This window comes from Peromyscus eremicus, chromosome 20 (genome assembly GCF_949786415.1).
Source record: "Peromyscus eremicus chromosome 20, PerEre_H2_v1, whole genome shotgun sequence".
Classification (NCBI taxonomy): domain Eukaryota; kingdom Metazoa; phylum Chordata; class Mammalia; order Rodentia; family Cricetidae; genus Peromyscus; species Peromyscus eremicus.
In genome coordinates this window covers 30,920,195-30,947,972 of record NC_081436.1, presented here as the reverse complement: position 1 = coordinate 30,947,972, position 27,778 = coordinate 30,920,195, and the positions used below count along the sequence as shown (strand labels likewise).

The 27,778-nt window shown below is 40.9% G+C and overlaps 1 protein-coding gene across 1 annotated transcript in view; it reads right to left on the bottom strand.

The window, feature by feature from the left end:
• The window catches only part of Fam135b (family with sequence similarity 135 member B), a 209,407-nt gene that overhangs the window by 98,306 nt on the left and 83,323 nt on the right, over nt 1-27,778 (bottom strand). The window contains exon 3 of the mRNA XM_059246982.1: nt 19,476-19,555. Coding sequence (XP_059102965.1) covers nt 19,476-19,555 — 80 coding nt within the window. The remainder of the gene's footprint in view (nt 1-19,475; nt 19,556-27,778) is intronic.

Sequence of the window (27,778 nt, the reverse complement as noted above, 5' to 3'; positions counted from 1 at the left end):
ATCTCAAGAACCTGACATAGTGTGTGATCTAGATTCTGAGGTCACTTTACTCAGCCCTGCCCTTGGCTAAGCCAAACCATTTTCTATTGGTCATAGTGGGCATGGGGTGGAAGAGTTTTTACTACCCATTCTGTGCTCTCTGGGACCATTCCTCATCTGAACTCCAGGACTTCCTGCCTTAGCCCCAAGAAGCTGTCACAGTCTTTGGAACACCTGAGTGTATGACAACACACACTCACTGTGCTCCCACTTCGATGACAGGAATTTGAGGAATCAGTGCAGGTTTTGGTGTCTTCCTATTTCTTTAACCTATTTCAAGCAACAAAGCTTCCTGACATGCCTTATCCATCATGATGAACCCCCTGACACCATGATCCAGAGAAAATCATTCCCCACTTACAGTGTTTCTGTCATATATTAAAGTTGCGATGACTTAAACACAGTTGATGTTGTTGGACACCATGGCCACTGCTCCACTCGGCCCTTTATAAGCTTTTGTAGGCAAGGGTCAGGGCGTTGCCCACCCTTGCTAATATAGTTTGAAGTATTCATCACAGGTTAGTCATTGGAAAGCTTAATTCTCAGCTGCCTGTGTTAGTTGATTATGTAGAGCCAATCTAGAGGAGGCAGGTTGCTGGGTATAGAATCCTGGAGTTTGTTTTATACTTGGTTACTTCCTGTCCCTGGTTCTCTGTTTCCTGGTCTATAATAATGTGACATCCTCCACCACTGTGCTCCTTGCTGCTCTTCTATGTCTCTTGTGACATGATGCACTAAAAGCCTCTGGAACCATGAACCTAAATAAAGACTTTGCCCCTTATGCTGTCTCTGTGAGGTCTTGTGTTACGACAGTTCAGCATAACTCATGCACTTGCCTTAAATGTCCCAGGGCATCCCCAGAGCATGTCAGCCCTACACACTACTGAGCTGACATATATATTTTCTTTACTCATCACACCTGGTCTTGAGACTGAGAAAGTGTACACTCCTAATGACTAAAAGGTCCTGGGTATTTTTCCTGCCTTATTTTACATAAGAATTTCCCCTACCTAGGCCGGGTCTTTTTCAATGATCTTTAAATGTACTCTCTCTATACTTTCTCATCAGAAATAAAATACAAAGTAAAGCCAAATTGCTCACCCTCCCCCACCTCCTCATTTAGGAAATAGTAGCTGACTACAAGGATGTCCCCACTGGCTTTTCTTTTCAGTATTACACAAATTCTGCAGTGCCTCCAAAGACTAACTTCTGCCCCCTTCACCACCTAAATACGTTTCTGTCCAAGTGCTTAATATGTTTCTGTCCAAGTGCTTAGTGCCCTACAGGTTTCCAAATGGTCAAGGAATGTTCCAGCCCATACTGAACTGGTTGTGCAGTCTTTCCTTGAGATACTCTCTAACCTTGATATTGAACAAATGCTTCACTGGTCCTCCTACACACACACACACACACACACACACACACACACACCCATCTCTGGTTAGCCTTCCTCTGCTGCTTCATTAGTCATCAATCTGTAAGTTGGCAGATTTTCCCTAACAGTTGTGCATTTTTCTCATTACCATACAATACCCCTTGGCTTGTGTTGATTGACGACTCTTCTGACCAGAATGCAAATTTTGTGAGGAAAGGTGTTTCTGTTATGCATTCTCCAAATTGTACATATACGTTGGAATATAGAACAAGGGAAATTAAATTTGACATGACTATAATATAAGGGACTTCATACATGAAATATATCTCAGACTCCAGATTCCAAGCTTCTTTGGAAAAAGTAGAACATGAGCTTTTCTCCAAGATGGCTATGTGTAAAATAATATTTATAAAATACCTAGTATATTGCTTGGTACATACAGTTGTTCGATCAACAGAAATTTATTAGTGCTATTACTAATAATCACTGAATGAGCGTGTGAGTTAGTCATTGGTAAGTATCTCAGAAGACTGAAACACAACACATTTACTTTAAGGGTAGTAAACGAGAGCATTCATTTCCAAGGCTCATGACTTATTGCACCCTGAACTTTAGCAATGGCAACCTGAATTGTTTCAAGCCAGCGCCATCAATACTGGAACACATGTGCTGAGGTTTCCTACACGGCTTAAGTAAAAGGGAAGAGGTATCTAAATGGAGTCTAGAGATTATCCTAAAACATTAGCAGATTTTAGTTGTTCAGACTCCATGCCTTTCCTTAAATCTAAGAATGGAGTGATGCTGATTTCCCAGGCACTAAGTTCTGGCAACGAGGAGGATAATTTCTGATCCCACAGGCCTGAGTCTATACAAAACAAATACTTTCTACAAAGAAAATAGTGAGCATTTGCTCACTTAAAAGGCTGTTAGTGTTACAAAATTAAAACTTAACAAAAATACAGCACACTTAGGATAGAGAAATTTACCATCTAGAAAGAAAAATGAGTATTTCCCTGTGCTGTCTCAATTGAAACTTGACAGAGGCCAGAATATCTACAAACCTACAAGCAAAGAAAAACACAAAAATAGAGCTGAGGTCTGGCTCCACTGGTAAACTGGTTGCTAAGCCAACATGAGGACCTGAGTCCAAACCTCAGCAACCATATAAAAGAGCTAGGAACAGTGATGCACAGCTGTCACCCCAGTGCAGGAAAGCTAGAGAAAGGAGGATCTCTGAGATTTGCAAGCCAGCCTAGCCTAGCTGAATCAGCAAGCTGAGAGAGTTTGTCTCCAAAAATAAAGTTCTGAGTGATTGAGGAAGACACCTGGCATTGGCACCTGCCCTCTAAATACACACACACACACACACACACACACACACACACACACACACACACACACGAGAGAGAGAGAGAGAGAGAGAGAGAGAGAGAGAGAGAGACAGAGACAGAGACAGAGACACAGAGACACAGAGAGACACAGATAGAGAGACAGAGAGATAGAGAAAGAGAGAGAGACAGAGAGAGAGACAGAGAGATCTCATTAACATATTGTTGGCAACCATGGTTCTTGACCCCCTCAGTTAGGTTAGGAGAGTAGTATAGTATCAGATGGAAAGAGAAAAATGGATTTTGCAAAAAAAGATACATACTCATATTTGAAAGACCTTTGCTGTGTAGGTATGTAGGTTCTATTCATACCACCTCTGATGGAGGAGATAGGTGTCCTCTGTTAGTCCAAGTGAAGATGGTCTACTCAGAGAGCTTGCTTTCAGCTCCCACTGGCTGGTGACCAGTGCATATTTCAGTCCTCAGCAGGTTAAAGTCTCCTGGGCAGTGAGACCAAATACATTCAGCAAGCTACGTGCAAATATTTGGAATTTTCTGATGCAAGGAAGTGAGCATGTGGACAACAGAGTTGGCCTGGTGCTATTTCAAATGCTGCTCATGACTCCTATAGAAAATACTTGTGTAGGAAAATATGTCCAATGGAAAGGTGGCAACACAGGGCAGATTGAGTCAGTGAGTTGCTTTTGGGGTGGTGGCACTCATGGAGAGCCTCCAGGCTGCACCAGAGTAACTGCACGAAACTATGTCTCAAAACTATCCCTATGATAAGCAAACAAGTCTGAGCACAAATCAGGACATCCCTACATCTCCAAACCTCAACTCCTCCAACCATCAAAGGAAATGCTATGAGTTTCCAGCATCATGTTGTTTAAAAGGATAATTATGGGGATCAGAAACCCAGTCTTAGCCTGTAGACAAAACTCTAGCATATTAAACTTAGAAGTTTAAAATGCAGATGACAAAAATTACCTTGAAAAGTTAAAAGATAAACTATAAGATATTTTCTACATAATATGTCAAAGAATGACTGTCAAAAATATGTTTGGAAATAGGTAAGGGGGAAAAATCACATAATTTCCTAAAGAAAAAGGAGCAAGAGTGGAAATGAGAAACCTTTCTGTCCGTCATCAGTTCCTATAGCTTGCACAAGCTGACTGCATGTACAACTTGTGCAAATTGGTTTCTTTAGTGGAAGGGCCCCCAAAGTGTAGGCTGCACCCTCTCTATAAGTGAGATTAAAGATATACACAGAACATATGCCAACAAGTTAGCTATGATTTCTTCCCTCAGATTTGAGTAGAAATCTAAGATAGCACTAATCTTTATTTTATTATATTCTGAAGGAGTATTCTGTTAAAGATAGCTTACCTGGCAGAATTAATGAATTGGCAAAGGGATGTAGCTCTGCTATGACTTTCAGAAAGTTCTCTTTATAATTAATTAAATTAATTTCCCAGCCCAATCACATTTTCCCCTCCCTCCTTCCTTTCCTCCTAATCTCCCCCCACCAATCCCCCCATCCACTCCTCCTTTCTTAGGGTGAAGCAGAAACCTAATTTTTCTAGTCCCTTGAACATTCTAAAGTTAACCCTTCCTTCTATATTGTTCACACACACATGTGCTCAAGCCCACATCTTCTACAATAGACTATCTTTGGGGACCTACTATCATGTTCCACTTGTTATTTTAACATTAGTTAAGTTACATCTCAGCTGGGAAGCTGAGCCATCCACAGCCACATGGCATGACTCTTTAGATCTGCCCAAACCCAGGTACTCTGGAAGTTAGTCAGATGATTTCTCTAAAGGACAGCAAGAGTTGGTTTATCAAATTTTTACAAAACATCTTCTATCACCTTTAGAGGCTAGAACGATGACTCAGGGATTAAGAGCACTTGCTGCTCTCCCATAGGACCTGAGTTCAGTTCCCAATATTCATGTAGGTGTTTCACAACAGCCTATACAAATGGAATATAGAAATAATACAATCTAACCTAGCAGAGTCTGTATGTCATAAGCCCACTGTTAATGTTATACTAAGTAGTAAGAAACCAAAAGCAATTCCTCTCATGCTAGGAACAAAACAAGAGTGCCCAGTCTTACCACTTCAATTGAACATAGTTCTGAAAGCCACAGCAAATAGGAAAAGGAAAAATAAAAGACATTCAAAAATTGGTTTTCTGCAGTAGATGGCTGCATAAAAATTTTTTTGATACTGAAAATACAAAATCATATGTGAAGCTCCACAGCTCCAGAATGGTTACTGTAATGTATAGAAGCTCATTGAGATGTATAGACTTTAGGTCTGGTTAGTTTCAGTGTGTGGTCATTTTTTAATTTGCAAGTTCTTTACAAGAAAATTTTAATGTAAATAATCAGAAAGAAATAGGCTAAAATACTCTCCTTTGGTAGATGTTGTGATTTTATATAGACAGTCTCTAAAAACGTAAACCATATATTGTTAAAACTAACAAAGCAAAACTTCAGTTTACAAAAATCAAACTCCATAAATGAATCGTGTCTCAGAAAAATATTGACATGTTGAAAATACATGGAGTTTATAATGCCAGGAACAATTCCTACCAAATCAATAAAGTATTAGACAATGAATTTAACCAAGGGGGTAAATGGTCTATCTTCTATAAGATGTGGAGGAATGGAATTGGAGATGATGAGCATAAAAGGAAAGATATTCCATGTCCATGAGTTGGAGGAATTAATAATTATTAAAATACACATACAATACTGCACAGAGCAATGCAAAAACTAAGTGTGATGCTTATCTCAATTGCAAATTCCATTTTTCACTTTAAATGTCTTAAAATTCACATATAACTACAAGCAATTTTGTACATCCAAGGAAAATTTTACCAAAGAATGTTAGCACCAGTACAGTACCTGACTTCAACATACACACAAAGGTATAGGCATCTAAATAGCCTGGCAAATACTACAACAAAGATGGAAGCCCAAAAATAAATCAGTATGCTTATCTATCAGTTGACTTTCTACAAAGATGTGAAAAGTAGGCAAAGAGAGAAAAAAAAAAAACAGCTTCTTCAGTAAATCGTGCTGGAGAAGCACAATATTCATATACAGAATAAAATTACGTTTGTCCTCATTTCACAATATATACAAGGAACAGCTGAAATAGCTAAAATTATGAGGTGATTAGAAGAAAGAAATGAACCAAACATCCGCCAAATTGGTTGTCATTCCAAAGACACTGAACTAGGGTTTGAATCCAGACACACACTTTGCAAAATTCAGCCATGTACAAATCCTTACTAAAATCACCCCATTTCTTGCATTATTGCACATTTAAAAAGTGCAATTAGAATATCACCATGTATACAGTGCTCTAGAAGGTCCTCCAGAAATCTATCAAGGATTTTCTCATGTCAGTGTGATGTCTGTTCAAGGATGGGGATGTTGGTTATCTAGCAGGATGAGCACAGGAAAGCTTTACATAAGAGCCTTCCTTTGGGCATACTGGGAGGCAAGTGATCCAAGAGAGAGGAGAAAGGACCCATGGGTAAGACCTGAAATTCTTCTCTGTATGGACAGCGGGGAGGTGAGAAGCTCAAGGTGAGGTATAGTGCTAGGTTTGTCAGGTGGCCAGACAGCAAATTCACAAGCTGGCTGGCTCTTGCATCTCACATGTGCTGCAGGTCCTTGGACTGCTGCAGGGTTAATATGAGGAATAAACAAGATATGCATATACCTACCTTCCTTACTACATTGATATAGATCACTACAGCAGGACAAAAGGCAAATGAAATTGGCCTCTTACCCTGTTACCTAGGAAAGCATGTACCCATCGTTGTATTCTCCCATCAACTTTGTCAAAAAAAACACCACATCAGGCAACAAGGACAGAATGTTTATAGAGCTTCTCATGACTAAACAACACTAACTTCTTTGAGAGGACTGTGTAAATGGCAACGAGAAACAAAGCTGAACACTGTTAAAGAAAAACATTAATAAGTCCCATGGGCTCACGTGTTTTTAGTTGACTTAAGAATCTCCATTTTGAGGTCACAAAGTTAAGGTATACATTATAAACATCGTCTCAGCCTTGACAACAATTCTGGCATATATGACAGCAGTTGCTTAGGCTTTTTTGCAGACTTTTGCTAAAATCATCAAGTCAATTAGCACCTGCAGCTATCTGACGGGTGATTCAAATGAGGTCAGATGCTTCGCATCTCTGCATTGTATTGTATCTGTTCCCTTTGCTGTCTAAGCTTTTGAGTCAGACTCTACTCATCTCTGAAAGTAAATAAGTGGATCTTCTGAGGAATGCTTTGTCCATAGCTGTAACACAGGGTTACCTTGACCTATTCTGCTTGTTGGAGTACATGTGTATTTCTTCTACCCAGCCCCTATCCTTTGTCTGTAGCTTAAGAACCAAAATCTTTCAGCCTACTCATAAGGTTCAAATCAACCAATAAGACCAGGACATTTATGTAAGTTGATGACATCAGTAACAGGAGAGACTTGACATTTCCTGGATGACGGTATGACTCAATAGCCCACCAAGCACAAAGCCAAGAAGTTTGTGCACACAGTAAAAACATCTTTGGATGCTGTGCCCATGACTAATGGACAATCACCAAGCATTACTCTATTCAGAAGCAAATCAACAAAAGCCAACTGATTTCTTTATGTGACCTTGGGCAGGGCTAGCTTTCTTTGATTTAAATTGGTAGCTTGAATTGATATTTGCAGTACAAGAACTTTTGTCTTATCTATGATAAGAGTCATGATCTCACAGCTTTTCATTCATGATGTAGCATGCCATTTTCCGGAACTATCATGGTGAAAAGATTTATATTTACTCAATATAAATACTAAGGCTGTTTCCTCCACATTTAAAATGGTCATGATTTACTACTAAATGTAGCATTATTATTAAATTCAAGAGGAAATGCAGACATCAAGTAAATAAATGGATATATACTAAAATTAGCTACAATGGTCTGAAGAGCAGAATAAGAAATTGCGTGACAACAGGTAAGCAGGAGTCAATTAAAAAAAAAAAAAGAAAGAATCCCATGCAAGAATGCCTCTCAGAGGAAGGCACATTTGAACTGAATCTGCATTAACTGGTGGAACACGAAACAAATGTTGGGAAGGGAATCAAGTTACAGGTATAGGGATATCCAAGTTCAGAAGCGCTGACCTGGGAGTGAACCCACTGAAGAGGAATAGACATGACTCTGAGGCAGAGTAAAAGCAGATGGTGCAGAGGCATCTAGAGCCTGATAAGGTGCTCCCGACTGGTCTAGGGTAGACAAGAAGCAACATCTGTGCTGCGGTTGGATTCAGAGCTCCTAGGTTAGAATACTGACTCCCAATTTACTGTGAGTTTATCAGTATTTTTACTGTACAATGAAGATGGCAATAGTATCAACCCCATATGCTTTTACACATGATCTAAAGACATTTAAGTCAAGGGTAGATTCCATATGTGATGATAGTGCCCTGAGATGATAAGACACCGTGCATGGATGTTCCCATAAGGACAAACTCACCTAATGATTCATTTCACACAAAAATTCCTATTGCTAATCATTGCATGATAAGTGCAAAGAATGTAGAGTAGTGTCTGGGGGCAGAGAAAGTACTATGGACACATTAGCTACTGGGAAGGAATAATGGGAAGGAATGAGGAGGAAGAAGAGGAGGAGAACAGGAAAAGGAAGAGGGCAAAGGAAAGTGAGGACAGGAAGAAAAAAGAAAGGAAGAAGGAGACAAGTGGGGAGGACAAGGAAGATAAGGAGGAGAGGAGAAACAGGAGAAGAATCATATATTTAATGAAGGTCCAACATAACTGACACTCCCTGCCCTAATACCAAAGGGGTTTCTTTGTGAAACTTTCTTCACCTCTAACCAGGTAAGAATCAATGGCTGAAAACTCATCCACTTCCAGCAGCCCAGTAAGAATATAGCACCACATCAAAAGGGAGCTGACTGCATAGGCTGAATGCTTTAGGCATGTAGATTTCAAAATATCCCCAAGAACATATGTGTCTTGGGTTGAAATGATCAAAATCTTCAAAAAAAATATAATATCAGGCTAAAGTGAGTGCATTATACCAAAACTAAACACAAAGAAAACCAAACGCATACTCTTACTTTAAAAGTATCCCAAGTAAAGCCGGGCGGTGGTGGCTCACGCCTTTAATCCCAGCACTCGGGAGGCAGAGCCAGGTGGATCTCTGTGAGTTCGAGGCCAGCCTGGACTACCAAGTGAGTTTCAGGAAAGGCACAAAACTACACAGAGAAACCCTGTCTTGAAAAAAAAAAAGTATCCCAAGTAAAAGCAAGAGCTTCAAAGACATACCCTTCCCTACTGTTTCTAAGATGTTTCCAGTTAGCTGAGCCAAGGAAAAAACCCATAATTTTGGAAGTTCTGAATGACTTCTGAATGTCATGTGGCTACAAGAAAGTGCAAGAGGTGTGTTTCGCTAGTTTCCATTCCTGAGCTTTGACACAAAGCCATGTCATTTCTTTGACGGTCGTCAACAGGAGGGACAATGTGCAGAAAGAATGAAAGACAGACTGTGGGAACTCTAGTCTCCCAATTGCACTCTCTAGGGCAACCCTGCTCTCTTTTAAAGTGCTTCCCATTCACACTGTTACATCTCTGTGGGGGAGAGTTGGCTCTATTTGATTTCCTGAAGTAATATGTTCCTAATTTTTAAGGGGCACACATAAGACAATGAATCAATGGCATTCTATAAAAAACAAGAGTGCCCTTATTGCCTGATCTTTGAGGAAATAGAAATGGAAGGGTAATGTAACTTGCCTGGTCACTGAGCATAGATTTATGTCTATAAAGACCCAGATGATTCTTTGGACAGGCACACACTTTCATTAACCACCATTTAGCATCGCAGGGGATGCCCTGCTGGAATCTTCCAAAATGGAATGTTTTGCACTGTCAATGGCACCCACAGCTGGGCACATGGGGGTTGAGAGGGCTCAAGGACACAGTGCATGATTCACAGGAGGCCCTCCAAAAACACAAAATCCAATCTGTTCAATACTTGGGTCCCTGGAGCTATTTTTTTATTCTCACCAATTCAGACTTGTAAAATAAAGTCACCAGTACCCAGCACTAATTGAGGACTCAGGAATCAATGCTATGTGTACTATTGCACTTACAGAGAGCATTGTTGATAATATTGTATGGAGATGTAAAATGAGGTCCAGGGAGGATAATGACAAGTTCAAGGTCACTTAGGTCAGTTGGACAGACCAGGCACTTACTTCTAGAGCTTCTGCCCTTGATTGTTCTCCCCTGTCACTGAGGCAAGTCTCTGAAGCGTTGTGCTAAATCTCTGGACCCAGGCTCCAAGAAACCTGTCCAATTCCCTCTATTTCTTTGTAGGTTCCTTTGCTAAATGTGGTATAGCATGTACAGACTTTTCCCAGACAAGTACAGGTGATACACCATGGGTGAGGATCCAGTCTTACACTAGGAGATTTAAAGGCTCCAACAGTAAGTACATGGACAGAGCAGGGGTATTTGATGTCTTGGAGACCCATTGAGTGGCACTCCTCAGTTTTCAAACAAAGGGAGTTTTCACTGCTGACTCTGGGCACCAGATCCAGATGTGCCTCACAGAAGATAAACTCCAGAAGTGGGGAATTTCCCAGGTGGACCTTTTGTTGATACCTGAGACCCTCTTTGTCTCCTCCTGAGCCCCATCTCTAACACTGATCACTTTATTTCCCATTCACAGGAGATGTCCAAGCCTCACTGCATTATGTATTTATTAACAGTGCCTCATAAACACCCAGTTTTGAGGAACTAGAAATTTCAAGTACAGCAGGCACCTCAAGGGAGTTGACACCAACTGTGGTGGAGATAGATTGTCCCTTTTTGATGAGGTAGGCAGGTGGTATACAGATATGATATCTTAGTATAAGCAGAATATTTGGACTCCTAAGAAATCTATCAACTACGTATAACAACTTAATTGCTCTTTGGCTCTCCTGGCTCTTCCCTAATGATGATTTTACATATAGAGAGCTATACCAAAGCCATGGCACAGGGTTAGATTGAGTCAGCTGAGCATGGTCTGGTAACTCCCAGCTCTCTGAGCCTAGACATTTCCAGACACTGTTGGTAAAGAGGTTGACAACGATTGCATGCATTAGCAATTTATTTAGGGTTTGCCCTCAGTGAGGTCACAGAGGCAGGGGGAAGCTGGGTTGCAAGAGAGAAAAGCAAGCCTGACATATTTATTCTACAGGCATCCGACAAGTGTTTCATGTCATATTTCTATCTTTCTTTTTCAGAAGCAGGGGAGCTAAACCTCCAAGATTCTCCATTAATAGCTACTGGCCCATGGCAGAACCTGTATTTGGGAAACGAGGTAATGAAATTCAAATTTCCTGGCAAGATCCGTTCTCAGAACAAATTCTGTGGCCTGTGGGTAGTCAGTCCTCCAAAGTGAAGATGTGGCGTCTAGTGATAGAAAACAAGCCACAGTCAGGTAGATGTGGTGCAGAAGTAGGAATAATTGCATGTGGGAGGGACCAAGACTGCTTTTACAGATTGTGTGGAGGACCCTGAGGTGAGAGCCATTCATGCTTATAGGTATGTTCACTCTTGTGTGGCCAGGTTATGGGAGACCACAGGCAGTACTTCTGCCCATATGAATGAATGAAGCAAAACGGAACACTGGAAGGGAATGGACAGGTGTTCAAAATGGCACCAGGAGCAGGGGCAGCTGTCAATCAAAGCAGGTGGAGTGACAGATGATATAATGAAAACTCCTGAAACAGGCCCTGACCCTGCGCAGCTTTGAGATGCCATCTCAAGAACAGAGCACAGTGAGATGCTAACTTGACCAAAAGGAAGCTGAGTCCCTAGGAAGCTGGCAGAGATGGCTGTCACAGCGCTTAGGGGCAGAGGTAAGGAAGCCCAGCTCAATACCGTCCTCAAGCTGCCTGTGTGACTTGGCTAGAGATGAGTGGATGGTATGGTAATGGATTGTCATGCCTCTCTGAATTACCAGGGCTTAAGGCAGGCAGCCACCTGTCAGCCCGGAACTGGCCGTCCTTAGACCCTAGCTGGATCAGAGCCTGAGAGAGGGAGTGCTTTACCTGCTTAGCATTCTCCACGAAAACAGGCATATTTGCTGTTTAGGTGCACTTTAATGGACCATGAAAAGAAATTAGATTGATTCATTTGAGAAATGAATGTCTCTCCCCACCCCTGCACGGTGAAGCTCTTAAGTGCTTCCACTTAGTGGAAATGGAAATTACCACTCAAAACATTACAAAAACTAATCACGGTGAATTTTATACATTTCCACAATTTACTCTGCTGTCTTCCCCTTGGCTTTGATGAGCAGACACTAACAGATGCCTGTTCTTAACCTAATCATTTTCCACAGCCCCAATACACTTGGATAGTTACCCTTCTACCATGTCTGCCCTAATTGATCAGTCTCCAAGGGAAATGACTTTTTGTTTTTCTTTATCATCTCAAGAGGAGGAAGAAACAATAGGATTTATTAAACAGAACAATTTTATAGAGGTAAATACTCAAAGTTAAAGTGTCCTTAGCATCCTTCCATTGTCATGGGCATGTTGATTGAGACCCTGAACTAAGAAAAGAGAGAGAGAGAGAGAGAGGCTTTTAAATAGCATAATTAGATGTTTAAAATATCTCATATCTAGGTTCCTTTCCTGGAATACCTTAATACTCACATTTCAATTAATCTCCATTCTTCCCTGTTCTTATTGTTCAGGTTTCCTTGTTTCTAAGATCTGAGCAGGTTGTTGTTGGACACAGACAAGTATTTTTTTATTTTGTAGATTCAAATAGTATTTTAGGAACAAGAAAGATAATTTGTGATCAGCCCTTTCTACACACACACACACACACACACACACACACTCACACATCACACACATGCACAAATACATATACACACGCGTATGTACACATATGTGCAAATTTATATGTATAGATGTGATGTTTAATCTTGGTTGATAGTTTAATTAGATCTGGGATCAAGTAAATAAAGCATCTCTGGTTGAGGCTGTGAGGCATTTCCTGGAAGGATTAATTGAGAGGGGGAAGATCAAACTTGGTGTCAGCCCAGATATAAAGAGTTCTGAGAGGAAAGCCAAGTTGCTTTTGCCTACTGCCTTTACTCCCTGATGTTGAGTTCGTCTACTGTGTGGCTGTCCCACTGTTGCCATCTGCCACTTATACTGGATACCAGTTTTTCTGCCTAACTAAGAAACTCAAGACCCATGGCTCACCTGGAATCTTCTTGGCCTTCAGCACCATACATACTAGAATTGCTGAGGCATCATTCAACTTGGTGGATGGGTAGCTACCAAATTCTAGTAGTTTTCAGCCTCTCTAATGTACAGACAGCCATTGTGGAACTACCCAACATGCATCATGCAAGCCAATCTAATAACCCCCCTTTGTAATACATATTTATTCTATTGTTCTTTTCCTCCAGAGATTGTGACTATTGCAATAGGCATTTATACATATACAAATGCTACCTAAAATCAATTATGAATATGTGCATGCCATGTCTTACCTAATAAGAACAGTGACGCTTATATTCATTTAGAGTGGCAAGTAAACTGGTGAGATTTCCCATTGTTTCCATTCCAGGGAATATTCCATTGCCATTGTACTTAGCTAGCTAGCTATGGGCAAGGCACATAGAAAGGATAAGACAGACTGCACAGCCTGGCCCTGAGATGGATGGCCAAACATCTTAAGGAGTTTATGGCAATACAACTGCCATAAGGGATGTCCACGTCACAAATACCCCCATCCAACCTTTGCTTCTCTTCACTCACATTGTAGTCCCCACTGTCTCATAGTTGATTCACCTCTTCTGTGGGAACATTTGTGTTGGCTCTATGCATGAGCTCTCATTAAACCCATGGTAAGATTCTTCTTTGATAATAGACTGCAATCTGGCCCTTTTTCATTATGTATCAATGATTGTACAGTAGCCCCATCAAAAAACTCTCAAGTCCTTAGCTACCTGACTTGGAGGTTGAAGACTTTGAGTTAGGTGAGTGGGATTTTAACATGGGTGAATCCAGGGTCTGACTACAGTATATAAGACCTACCTCTCAAATAGCCAGATACGTTCATGTAATGATTTCGTAGTTTTAACTACATCAAAAGTAGATTAGAAACATAGCATGATGAGTCTTTATTCCCTTTCATGTTTTTTAACAGCTGAGGGATGCCCTAGACAACCACCTGTAATTTCTAATCTCCTATTCTGGAGATAACTGAGACCCTAAAGCCAGGTCGAAACTGTCCTGTGACCTAGTTTCAGATCAGCATATGAATGCTTGTCCAACGGGTCTCTGCAAGGCAAAACCCATGGAGATGGTCTCTCACTAGGCAAGGAGAAGTGGACCTTGGGACAGTAAAGAATACTGCTGGGACAGCACGACCTACATGCTCTCTTCTCACTCATAGCGATGGTGATTCTCTTGGTGGTTTTTAGTTTCACTTTGTCAGTCACACATGGGACAGATATAATCACTCCCAGAAACCCCATTTTTTTTCTCAAATATTTTCCCTTAAAATTCTTTGGGAACTGATGCTTCTCAGGTTCTTATCTGGAAACACCAGCTGTTACTCCAGACCTGGGAACTTTTCTGATTCAGTGCTGACAGGATTGGAGGCAATAAAAGTTAATGGGCACATATAAGAAAGCAACATAGGGGACATTAACTATGCCTCCCAATTCTGGAAAAAAAAAAACCTTAAGGACAGTGTGGCATGATGGGAAAAGAGTGCCTTATCAAACTTCACACTTTATAGAGAGGCTTAGGCATGCAGGACCCCCTTGTAAGACAAACAAAGAGTCAGAGAAATACAAGCTATCTATATGAAAGCAACTTATGGCAAATCCCCTATTTCTGTAAATATTCTTCGGTAAGTTTTGGATTATATCATTGTTCTTGAGAATGTGTGCCTATGTCTATCACCTTTTAGCTTTGTAGGGACAGGGTGTGCATGGCTTGGTATTTAGCCAAGCTAGCAAAATGCTGAATGTTGTTTCTGGTTTAAAAGTTGTTTTGATTTAAAAGTTGGGAAAAACATGTTAATTTTTGTTGGAGATTAGCACTGGAGTGTGGGGAAAACATGTTTGTTTTTGAAGTATAAATGAAGATGGCTCAAGATATCCAGGGCTGCCACTTGTGTAACACTCATCTGGTGGTTTGACTTCTTTGCGTAATGATGCCCCTTCCCCATCTCAGGACCTGCACCTGGCTGGAGCAGGACTCCATACTTTCCAGAGTCCCTGAATTCACACATAGGTGTCCCTCTTTGTACCTTACACTCATGCCAGTGAGAATATCTAATTCAATTACAGTTGTCACCTAATCAAGCACCAGTCCTTTCTCTGACACTGGGTTCTTTTAGAATGCCCATGGGAAGGATTGTTCCTAACCAGCATGAGCTCAGAGCTTGTCACAATCCGCTCAAGGACATGTTCAGCTAACCAAGATGAGAATAAATCACACGTCTCCAGAGAACAATTGCCCCAAATTACCCTTTAAAAAGTATTATGGCAGGTAATGCAGGGACACACAGGTTATGCACATGGAATTTATTATACAGGATCTAACCATGGAAGCCTATCTTGCAAAATTCCATGTGACATTGTTCTGTACCTACAGAACCTGCATCTAAGCCATATGAACCATGGAAATATGCGTCTGTGTAAAATTTAGTAAAGAACCAACATGCTGGGAGGAGAGAGAAAGCATACCCATTGTTTAATTGCTGAGAACACTGTGAATTTGAACATCACTGGGTTCATGTGATCAAGGTACTTCCCTTCATCTTTCTGTGCTTTTCAGATAAAACTTCTCTTTAGCACATGGCACAAATCCAGGGGGTCTGCCTTTTTGTTCTCCTGTTGTCCCAGTTCTCAATAATACCCTAAATCTAATCTATATGGACATGAAGAATCAAGACCCCATTTAGGCTCTAATGATTGGGTCATCCTGTGGCCTCTGCCTGATCATCCTTCCAAACCATATCTCAGATTAGTTTCTTAACCTTCCAGGCCCCACTGTGAATCTCTTCCTCCACCTCGCTGCCCTGTTCCTGCTTAGCTGTTTGCTCCATCAGGGTTCAGCAAACTCTGCCTCTATTGGATGACTCTCATCACGTTTGTTTCATGAGATGACTGTGAGGCCATCTGATGCAAACACCTATATCCACAAGGACATGGCAAAGATTCTCCACAAAGCAGAATGTTGTTAGGCAACCGGCTACACGATGCAGCGTAGCCACACTTAGCCTACTGAACAATTATCCTAAGCTTTCTTGGAGCGGAAAAACTTAATAACTATCTTCCTCGGAGAATTCATTTTGTCTATACCACAAGCCTGGGAGGAAAGCACCACCCAGGGATCCCGACTTAAAAAGGAGGCACTAGAAAGATAACTGCTGAGTCAACTTTTGAATTCACATGACTTGGAAGTGGGGAAGAGGGAGTGGAATATAGTCATCTCAGTGCACATGGCACTCTGTCCTGTTGAACCCTTCCTCATTAGACTCAGTAAGCTTTGTCTATGTCTACATTAAAGACAACTGGAACAAAAGAACAAATTAAATAAACTATATTGACAAGACACTTCAGTTAATGGAAGTTGAAGATGCCATTGTCCACCCCACCCTTGACATTCCTGGATTTTTAATTTCCTCATATTTTGCTTCCAAAACATTTATATTTATTATTTTCTATGCCAAAATACCTAGAAGTGATAGAAAATACATTGAGATGATTGTCTGTAATCATGGGTGTCAGTATCCTCTCCACACAGGGCTTGAAGGAAGGGCTTTACAGGAAGGAATGGGGTACATTCCTTTTCTAGGTGATGATAGACAGCCTTGTCCCAGATTTGACCAAGGAGATACAGGAGAACAATCCTGTACCAGTTCCACACATAGTCAAGAAGCAATGTAGAATCTTCTTTGTGGTTGATATATTGTGCACCCCAATAAACTTATCTGGGGGGGTCAGAGAACAGAACGGCCACTACATTAAACATAGAGATTAGGCAGTGGTACCACACGCCTTTAATCCTAGCATTCCGGAGACAAGATCCAGTGAGTTCAAGGCCACACTGGAAACAGTCAGGCATGGTGGCACACATCTTTAATCCCAGCGCTTGAGATCTCATGTCTTGCTTGGGAAAGACACACGCCTTTAATCCCAGGAAGTGATGGCAGAAATCAGAAAGGTATATAAGGCATAGAACTAGATAGAGGCTTTTAGGCTTTTTAAGCTTTGAGGCTTGTAGCAGCAGTTCAGCTGAGATCCATTTGGATGAGGATTCAGAGGCTTCCAGTTTGAGAAAACAGGATCGGCTGAGAAGTTGGCAAGGTGAGGTTAGCTGTGGCTTGTTCTGCTTCTCTGATCTTTCAGAATTTACCCCAATACCTGGCTCTCGTTTTTTTTTTTTTTTTGCTTGTTTGTTTGTTTTTTATTAATAAGACCTTTTAATATTCATGTTACACATCTTTGTTTTATCTCATGGCAATGGAACTACCATGTAAAGTAATTTGATACTCCAGCTAGATGCAGAAGCTTAGCTATTCTTCAAGCAGTGAGCTGAGGGATCCATCTGCCCTGTGAGTGAAGAAGTCTTGAGTGCTCTACCCCAGCTAAGGCCTGAGGTAGCACTAATGCATCTTGAGGCTAGACAACTTCAGCCCACTTGAAAAATCAAGCAGAACAGGCCATTGTTTTAAGTACCAAGTTTTGGAAGGATTCGTAGAAAATGTAGGCATATACAGAGGAATGCGATATAATTAGACAATTCACCTTGAAGGAGAAATAAATATGCATATATCTCTCACCCATGAAACTGTCTGATCATAAGTCACTGCTGGCATGTGCTGGCTTTCTGTTCTAAATAGAATTTGAGTGCAAAACTCAAGGGCATGATCACTGCATCACAATCCTTACTCTGTCAAACTAGACCAGCAAGGAAAATGGCTTTAACATGAAGTTGCATTTCTTGCTGTTTTTCTGTCTTTGCAGCACCGTTGCAATAAATTCTTTCTCTATGGACCCCAAAGGCTCCTGCATGCCCAGCAGCCTCTGGACCTCACAGCTGGGACTGCCTACTCCCGAGAAGGTGTAGCAATGACAAGAGGTGAGTTCATGCTGCCGAGAATCTTAGAAAGGAAAGAGTCCAAGTACACACTGGCCTGCAGATGGCTCTCATCAGTTAGCCTGCTCTCATTGCCACCTCTCCCCCAGAGTTTTGCTTTGACTCTAAGAAGGAGACCTTGACTCATCATGTTGACTTACAACCTCTCGCAGGGCAGACTCTTGGACCCTTACTTTATGGCAGTTCCCATCACAACACATTCATATTTATGATCTCTATAAGACATATTTGTCATATATCATCTCCACAAAAAAGAGAAAGACACCATAGAGGTGAATTTTTATCTACCTATTTCAAGTGAAGAGAAAGTGCTGATCGTTTACTTAGGACCGTACAGTCAGTTTATCTAAAGCAGAGCCCAAGTATCCTGCTTTTTAGTGGATACCATGGACTAAGGCAGGGGAGGAAGGAACCTGGAACAGGATGGGAAAGAGGGAAATTATACTGAGTCTATACTGGGGGAGTACAGATTGTGAAAGAATATAAATCCTCCTTTCCTCCCCTCAGATGCCTTATTTACTCCCAACAGAGAGGGTTGGACAAGAGAAATATATTAGGGATATGGTGACTTAACTGATAACTAACACCTGCTTAGCTCAGACTTGCAGAAGGGGCCGGTGATCAGCTGAGTCTTTCTCTTCCTAGGTCTAGAGTTAGAGGAATAATCACAAGCCTTCACTCTGTATCTGTACTTCTCCCTTGTAGCGTCTCAACTAACTGCCCATGCTTGACTCCCCATGATGCTTTTGCCCATTCCAAGTGGTTTTTATAAAGTGTGGCTGGGACCAGCATTCTTCTACATCTTGTTTCTGACAATCAGGCTTACTCTTACTTCTAACAGGGAACAGGTGCTTTGTGGTTTTCCTGTTCATCCCCTTCCTTTCTCTTCCTCTGCCCTGAAGGCTGAATCATTTCTCTTAAGACTCACTAGACTGTGTGGCTCTCCCATATTTGTTTCCAAACCACCCTGTACTTCTGCTCTTTAGTCTCTCACATGTATTTCCTGTCACTGAGTCCTATCAGACTGGCTCCTCAAAGCCTTGGATTTTCTCTTAGATCTCCAGCATCAAAATCAGGCCCTGGATTTTCCTTGACAGTCTTTTTACAATGGGTGATGGCATTCTAGCTCTCTATTGTGACTAGAAAGTACCAGTACAACTGCTCACCTACTCAGTTCCCTGAAGCCATAACAACTGTCTTCTCCTTAACTATTGGCTGGATGCTGCTTCTCATCCATTTCATCCATGATGTGACTTCAACCAACCTGCTGCAGACAGTTTCTCCAAGCTACCAGCCACTCCTAAGAGTGATTTTTATTCAGCCAACCCTCCTTAACAACAATGTTCACACAGGGCCACTTCCAATAGTGTGTCTGCCTTTCCTGAACTCACTGGTCCAACTGTTGACAGTAAGAACTACCCTATGTTCTGCTAGACCATGAAACACAGGAACACATGATGGATTACTCATGAGGCAGGAGTCCTGCTTTCTACTCACCTGACTGCCCGACAATGGAAGCACTCAGCCTGTGGGGGATCCTTGAGGACACTTTCAAAGTCACTCGGATCTGGTAATACCTAAGAAAAGAGCAGAGACCAAGCCATGACAATATGACTTCTTAGTGTGTCTTCTAAAGTGATCGAGACTTAATATGGAAAGCTATAGGAAACCGTTGAAGGTCCTGGATACCATGTAGTCATCTGTAAGCAAAAAAAAAAAAATAATAATACATTTGATTGGAGCAATTAAAGGGTAAGAGACAGAACATGGTGGGAGGCAGGAAGGTGCATAACTTGAGATCACATGAGACTGAGCAAGATTGGAGGTGATGCCAATACAGAAAAGGAACAGATGGGTCATGTGACAGCCTTATGAAGACATATATCTTCTTTAGTCTAAAAAAATCAACTGTCACAGGAAGATAGCACAGTGTAAGTCTGAAAATCCAGATCTGAACTGACTTGCTGTCTTGTAAAGTATGGCATGTACCCCTCTTCTTCACACTTCCTTGAGGCATCTAGAAGCCATGTTGCCATTTCTAAATCTATTGCTAACCACTTTCCCCAGTGTATTTTTCTTACTGTATTTTTTCCATGGTGTCCACGTTAGGGACTCCTATACAGGCTCCCATGCTCTTAGTAACCTCTCCCTGTGTCCCCTTTGGTGATTGCTATTAATGCCTTCTTCATTTGTATGCACTTGGGGACCATTTCTGGCATAATTGTCCTCTCCTTCCACACATTCCAAACCCATAGTGAAGTGAAATGTAAATAAGATAAGGTGAGATGGAAGTAAATAGACCATGAACAGGTCAGTGCCCCGTGTCTCATTGTGTTCCTAGCTAGGGACTTGTGTGCCACTATGTCAGTGGGACCATGAATACTCACAAGACAGGATATTTCTGGTGAAGGTCTTGGGTGTTACTTTGATGTGTGCATGATGAACATAGGATGTGTGGCCCTCAGAGCACAGGCCCTGGCTACATGACTGGAGTCTGGGTGACAGTGTCAAGCTGGCCAAATCTGACTCTGTCATGTAATTTATGAACTTTCTATGATATGTGTGAGCTGAGTGACTTTGAATCTTTTGTATAGTTTTGTCAGCTTATTTTGTATCTGTAAAATGAGAAAAATATCAAAAAAAGAACCTTAAGTGAGGTGAAAGGCAAAATAAAATAAAGAAAAAAACCCAGCCACTATCTGTTTCCCTGTTCTTCTCCCCAAGCACAAGAAAAACTCTATCAGCACAAATAAGCTCAAGGAGACAAAGGATGGGGAGACAGACAGGCCAGGCACTTGGGGTGAAGGAAAGACATGGTGGTGACTTTCCCGGCTTATGCTTTTACCTCCTGTGTCCTAAACAGAATATTAGGTGGGTGTCTTGGCCAACAAACCAGAAACACTAATGACTGGACACACACACACACACACATACAAACACATATATACAAATATACACACACACGTATATATACATACATACATACACATAACAAAAATACACACACACACACACACACACACACACACACACACACACATACAAACACATGCAGGCACACACATGCAGGCACACACCAAACAAAAAGGGAAGAACATGGCAAAACAGAAACCTTTTGGAGAACAGCTATATTCTTCCTGCCAGTAACACATAAAAACAGCAGCACCACCACTCAGAGCAGAGGGTACAATTACCAGGTTGTAACAGAACTCCTTCTTGACCCTTAGCTGAGAGCAGACTTCCATCTCCATTGGGATCCACACTTTCATCCTTAGCAGATGGTAATGATTCAGGTTTTAGTGGAGACCATACAGGGAGCATAGAATTCCACTTCCATCCCCACAGTATCAAGGGCATAAATATACCAGCAACATTTGTAGGTGTTTTATTTTGTTTGTTTTGAGAATTTCATGCATGGATAATATATTTGTATCACCTATACCCCTCAAATTCCCTATATGATCCAACCAACTCCTTCATAAATTCATGTCATCATTGTTTTACACACACACACACACACACACACACACACACACACACACACACAAAGAGAGAGAGAGAGAGAGAGAGAGAGAGAGAGAGAGAGAGAGAGAGAGAGAGCGCCTGTGCAGTGCAGGAAAGAGCATCTTCTCAACATGTTTTCTTGAAGCAACTGAGCGCCCATAGAAAACAATAATCACCAACAAACAAACCTCGAATTTAATGTCTCACTTTACATAAAAAAAACCCTGTCCCCAAACTGGTCTTGCACTTAACTGAAAAATAGAGACCCATGAAGACACAATCAACACAACTCATTTAACATGGAGGTGGTGCCTACCTAGAGAGTTCACCCATACTGGCTAATGTTCTTAGTACTAGAAAGAACAGTGCATAGTACCAAAGGGAAAAATGTAAACACCAACCCCGATGCAAACCCTTCTATCTACAATGGTGTCCTACCTGCAAGACACTGTAGTGCAATGATGGCATAAAGTTTGCAGAAGTAACCAATCAATATGTGATTTATTATAAGGCCCACTCCACAAGATGAAACTCATACTTGATACTGTATGGGTGACCAAGAACCTGAGATTAGATAGCCCAGGGACCTAGAGGAAAACTAAATACTACTGTTCTACAAAGAGAATATAGCAATAAAATGACTCCTAGTGACATTCTGCTTTACTCATAGATCCGTGCCAGCCATCATCAGAGAAGGTTCCCCATGCAGCAGATGGGAACAAATACAGAGACCCACAGCTGGACAATATACATAGAGTAAGAGACCTAGGGACACTCAGCCCTAAATGGAGTGTCGCCATCAAATCCCTTCCCTCAGTACTCAGAGAAGCCTGAAGAAGAAGTAGGAGGTAGAAACAGTATAAGAATCAGAGGAGATGGAGGATACCAAGAAAACAAGATCCTCTACATGCAGGACCATTGCACAAAGGAAATCACAAAAACTGAGGCAGCATGTACAGGGCCTGCAAGATGAGTCTGCACCAGATAGGGTCCTAGAGTGGAAAGGAGAAGTGAACACATGGCCCCATCACTAACCCAGAAGCCATTTAGCTAACCACTTGCAAATGAAAAATTGGTTTTATCCAACGGAGTCCCACTAGGGAAGCAAACTACTGTTAATGGTAGACTGCATGCCCAACAGTAAAAGAATTCATCTTAGTGGAATCTTCAGAGGTTCCTTGTCTCATGATGTCATATCAGGGCTTTATATTAAATTTTATTTTTAATGTTAGTATTAATTTTACTTTTACTTATTTGTAATTTATTGATTTATTACTCTACAGGTTTTGCATATTTATTATGGTTTTCAGTGTTCTGGTTTTGTGTTTTGATGGGATTCCTGAATGTGCAAACTAGTGGGTCTTGCTGTGGATATCACTCTATATAAATAAAGCACTGATTGGCCAGTGACCAGGCAGGAAGTATAGGCGGGACAAGGAGAGAGGAGAATTGAGGAAGGAGGAAGGAAAGGAAGACCAGCTGGAGCCACTGCCAAGACAAGGAAGATGTAAAGTACCGGTAAGCCACAAGCCACGTGGCAAAGTAAAGATTAATAGAAATGGACTGAATATAAGAGTGAGAGCTAGACAATAATAGGCCTGAGCTAATGGCCAAGCAGTTTAAATAATGTAAGAGTCTGTGTGTTTATTTTATAAGTGGGCTCCGGGACTGGCGGGACTTGGCGGTGGGAGCTGGAGAAAAATTCTCCAGCTACAGGGTCTCTGCGATCTAAATCTATATGTTTTTCTTGTGCCTTTTCTTGGGCTCTTTTCCTTCTGTTTATTTGTTTTGTCCTATTCTGATTTGTTTAGTTGTGTTTTATCCTATCGTATTTTATTATTTTCTCTTAGAAGCCTGTTTGTTTTCTAATGAGAAAAAAGGAGTGGATCCAGAGGGGAGGGAGGGAAAGGAGAAATTGAGAGGAGTAGAGGATGGGGAATTATAATAAGAATATATTGTATGAAAAAGAAACTATTTTCAATTAAAATAATAATACAAGCCTATAATGCATTAAGAAAGAATAGAAAAGCTTTTAAATATGCCCTAAATACAGAACTAAGAAGACTTCTTAGACTCTTAATCCAAAGCGTGGCCTATAAAAGCGAACAGGGGTGAATCCGATTTCATTAAAATGAAACACTTTTCCTCCGTGACAGGTGCAGTTGAGGATCACAATGGAAGCCGCGGTGAAGGAGAAAACATTTACAAATCTCATGTAGATTGCATTCATTGTTTATGAATTCCATCGTTGAAGGCTCACATACTTGTTAACATTTAGCTAACGTCAGATTCGAAGCTTACATTTCCTTTGTGCTTATTCACAGACACGAATTTGGCTGCAATCAATAGAAGCACATGACATTCGGACTGCAATGGAGATTGAGGGAATGAAACTGCAAACACATTTGCATTTGGCAATATTGTGCTTTTGGGTTGATTTCTTTACTATTAAATTTGTCCATCCCAGAGTGGTGCTCTGTGGCTGATCAGTGCTCCAAAGTCATGTCCCCAGTAATATTACTAAGAGGAAGTGTATGGACTGTAAGAGAGTCAATCAGGAATGAGTAAGGGGGAAGATGATTGGAATTAATGTTAATAAATTGAATACATGACAAGTAAGGTACCCCTCAACAGAGACACACATGAAGCAAGGTTAGATAGTGTAAGTGTGAGGAGGGCGTTTATATGCAGAGGGGGCTGCATCTGTACATGTGTATGTATGTAAAGAGCAGAGGTTAAACTTGAGCATCAGTCCTCAAATGTCATTCACATGATTTCTGAGACAGGGTTTCTCACTTGGCCTGGAACCCATGGATAAAACTAAGCTGGCTTGCACTTTATCCCTAGAAACCAGTTTCCACCTCTCCAGTGCTGGGGTTAGCATTGCCACACTTGGCTTTTTAGTATGAGTTCTGGAGATCAAACTCAGGTCCTCATGCTTGCAAGGCAAGCCTTTTCCTGACTGAGCTATCTGCCTGGCCCAAGATTAGGTATTGAACTGTTGAAGGAAATGTAAGGAGAGGCTCATGGGAACCACTACACTTAGTAAGGGTGACTCAGTATTTGCTAATTGTGGTAACTTTATAGAAAGTAGCTACACCAGCATCTCACCTTGATTATCTGACAAAAGATTATTAGCTAGGATAAAGCACTATTAAAATTCAACAGAAAAAATAATCAGAAATAGAACAAATATATAAACCAACATTTCAGCAAAAGGAACAGACACCTCATGAAAAAGCATTAAGTCCTAGAAATATGATTAAGTTTCCATTCAGTCTTACTCAAAACAATATATAAATTCTACACAATCCCAGGAAATAACTCAATATCCCTTTTCATTGAGATAAAAAAAAAGTAAAACATTCACACATACTAAAGGGTTATAATAGGTCTGAGAAAGAGCAGAGCTGCAGGCAGCAGATGTCCTGTTTTCAACTTGCATCACAACTTATAGTAATCTGAACTGAGTGGTAGTGACATCCACCAGTCATTGACCAGTAGAATACGTTCAAGAGGAAAGAACAAGAATATAGAGTGAGTTCAGCTCATTCTTGACAAAGACATAAAGAACTCATGGAAGAAAAGAAGAAAGTTATGAGTAAATAATGTTCGGCAACTGGATCTCCATGAAGGGAATCATGAAATCAGAAACTCACTTAACATCATTCCCAAAAGTAACTGAAAGTGTAGTAAAGAATTAAACACAATACTTAGAAGCTAAAAAACTCCCAATCAAAACAAATTTAGTATTGGCAATGATTAATTTTTACTCTGCCATCAAAGGCATAGACAATACACAAACAAGAGGAAGCACACCAAAGAAGTTACTGCACAGAAGAAACAAACAGAATGCATAGCATCCTTCACATGGAGGAAAATAATTGAAAATCATATACCTGGAGGAAAATAATTGAAAATCATATACCTGTGAGGTCCGGTAATCAATTGTTCCATAAACATAATATGTAAAGAGCATATATAACTCAAAAACAATAACAAAACAACAAAACTCCCTAATTAAATGAGGGGAAAGAACGGTGATTCATATGTATAAAGATGTCATAGTGAAACCCATTATTGTGTCCACTTAATGAAAATGTAAAAATTTAAGAAGCATCAACAAAACGTAGACAAAGGAGATGAAGCAACATCTTCCCACAGAAAACAAAGAAATAAGTTCGAATAAGCTGGGGATTACCTGTTGTGGAAATGCAAATTGTGACCATGGTAAGATGGTGTCTCACCTGTCAGGCTGTCTATTCCAGAAAAGGCAACAGGTAGCCAGCTGTAAAATGAGAATTTGAAAGGTGAATCCTTGTGTGCTGTTGGTGTGAAGTTAAATTGTAAAGCAGGAAGAGTGGTCGAAAGAGTAAAAACACAAGTATTCAATGACCAACAATTGTTTTGCAGTTTGTACATCCTGATTCACTCAGCAGGGTGGGTGCATGTGACTATATAATCCTATCTCCCTGGTTATGGAAGCAAGAGAGGAAGAGACAGTTCAACCAGAGCTTGAGCTGTATGGAAAGACACATTTCCAAAAATGAAATCAAAGCCAAGAACAACCTGGATGGATCTCTAGACAATTAGGCTGAGCCAAAGAAGCCCATTTCAAGAGGTTGATTTCACTGGCAAAGCCTTCTTAAAAATAACCAAATAACAGAAGGGGCAAACAGATCAGTTGTTGCCAGGGGTAGGAAGAAGATGAGATGAAAGATTGGATGAGTATGCTTCTCCAGGATCAAAAAAGTTAAAAATAAAATAAAGGATATTGGTGATAACTCAAACATTCTGTATTTTGACTGCCCATGTTAACCTCCTGGTTGTGATATTGAAAGACCCTAACCCTTCAGGCTTACACCCCCAAGCCCCAGGAAATAAGGAACTAAAAAGAAAACTAGTTCCAAGGGCCACCTGAATCAGCCATTATTCAACCTGTAACAATGTAACAATGTAAAAAGATTTCTGTTAAGAGATGTGCTCAACTGTGACTGGGATAGTTGCAAGTGTTTCAGGAAGGACCACTGTGACCTTTGTGTAAACTCAACTCCCGCCCTGATACCCCCCTTGAGGTTTCAGGAAGAATGTACATGCAGACATGACTGTATCCACTCTGTGATCAGACCATGATCTTGTGAAATGAAATTGTATCGGAATTGTAATCTTATGGCTTTTGTGGGTTTTTCCTTTAAAAGCCCCCATGGGGCTGCAGTAAGATGTGCTCTTGCTCTTAGGAGCAGAGTTTGCCCATCTGTACAGTCGCTTCAATAAAAACCTTGTGCTGTTGCATCAACTGGACTGGAGTCTGGGTTCTTGGGGTGCCCCCTCAAGAAGGTAGTACCCTGGGTCTTGGGTCTATCAATATGAAATACATTTTTTGCAGGATTCCACTGTTGATAAGAGATGGGTGAAAAGTTACAGGACATCTTTGTATTATTTCTTAAAATTATAAAATAATTGCCCTAATTATTTGTTTTGTTATGTTTTACAAAATTGAAAATAATTTCAAAAGCCCCTTTTCTGGGCTGGGGAGATGGACCACTGGTTAATCATTTACCATGCATGCTTGAGGACTAGAGTTCAGATTTCCAGAAATCAACTTCAATGTACCTGGACCTCACAGCCTGCCTGTGTGATTCAAGCCTCAGAAGGCTGAGCCAAGGGATTCCTGAGAGCAAGCTAGATAGCGCAACTAGCCATATTGGTAAACTCAGATTGATCAAGAGACCACTTCTCATGAATAAGGTAGAAAAACAATTGAGGATGACTCCTGATATTAATCTTGGCCCTCTACATGCAAACAAATCTGCATATCTGGGCCCATATACATGCAAATGTGCATTCACACACATGCAGAACACACACACACACACATGCAGAACACACACACACACACACACACACACACACACACAAAATGGGTGAAAGAAAAGCATCTGCCCTCTTATGACAACCATAGTGATTGAATGTGTTTGAAATCACAGGAAGCCACACTAATTGGAGTCAAGTCAGGACCCACAGGGCCAGGTAGGTGACACAATTTTAGGAAACTCTGGGTCCTCAGAAGCTAGCTTTTTTTTCCCCACTTTTGACAGAAATGATCATAGAAGCAATACACCTCCATGTCACTATTCTAAGTCATGTTGAAATGGAAACTTGATTGTGATCTATGAAGAGATGAGATTGGGTAGAACATTTTAGAGGTGATCAGGGAACCAGAAGTGGTGGTGGGTGCCTGTACATCCCAGCACTAGGAAGGGTGAGACTGGAGGATTGCTAACTTTGAGGTTAGC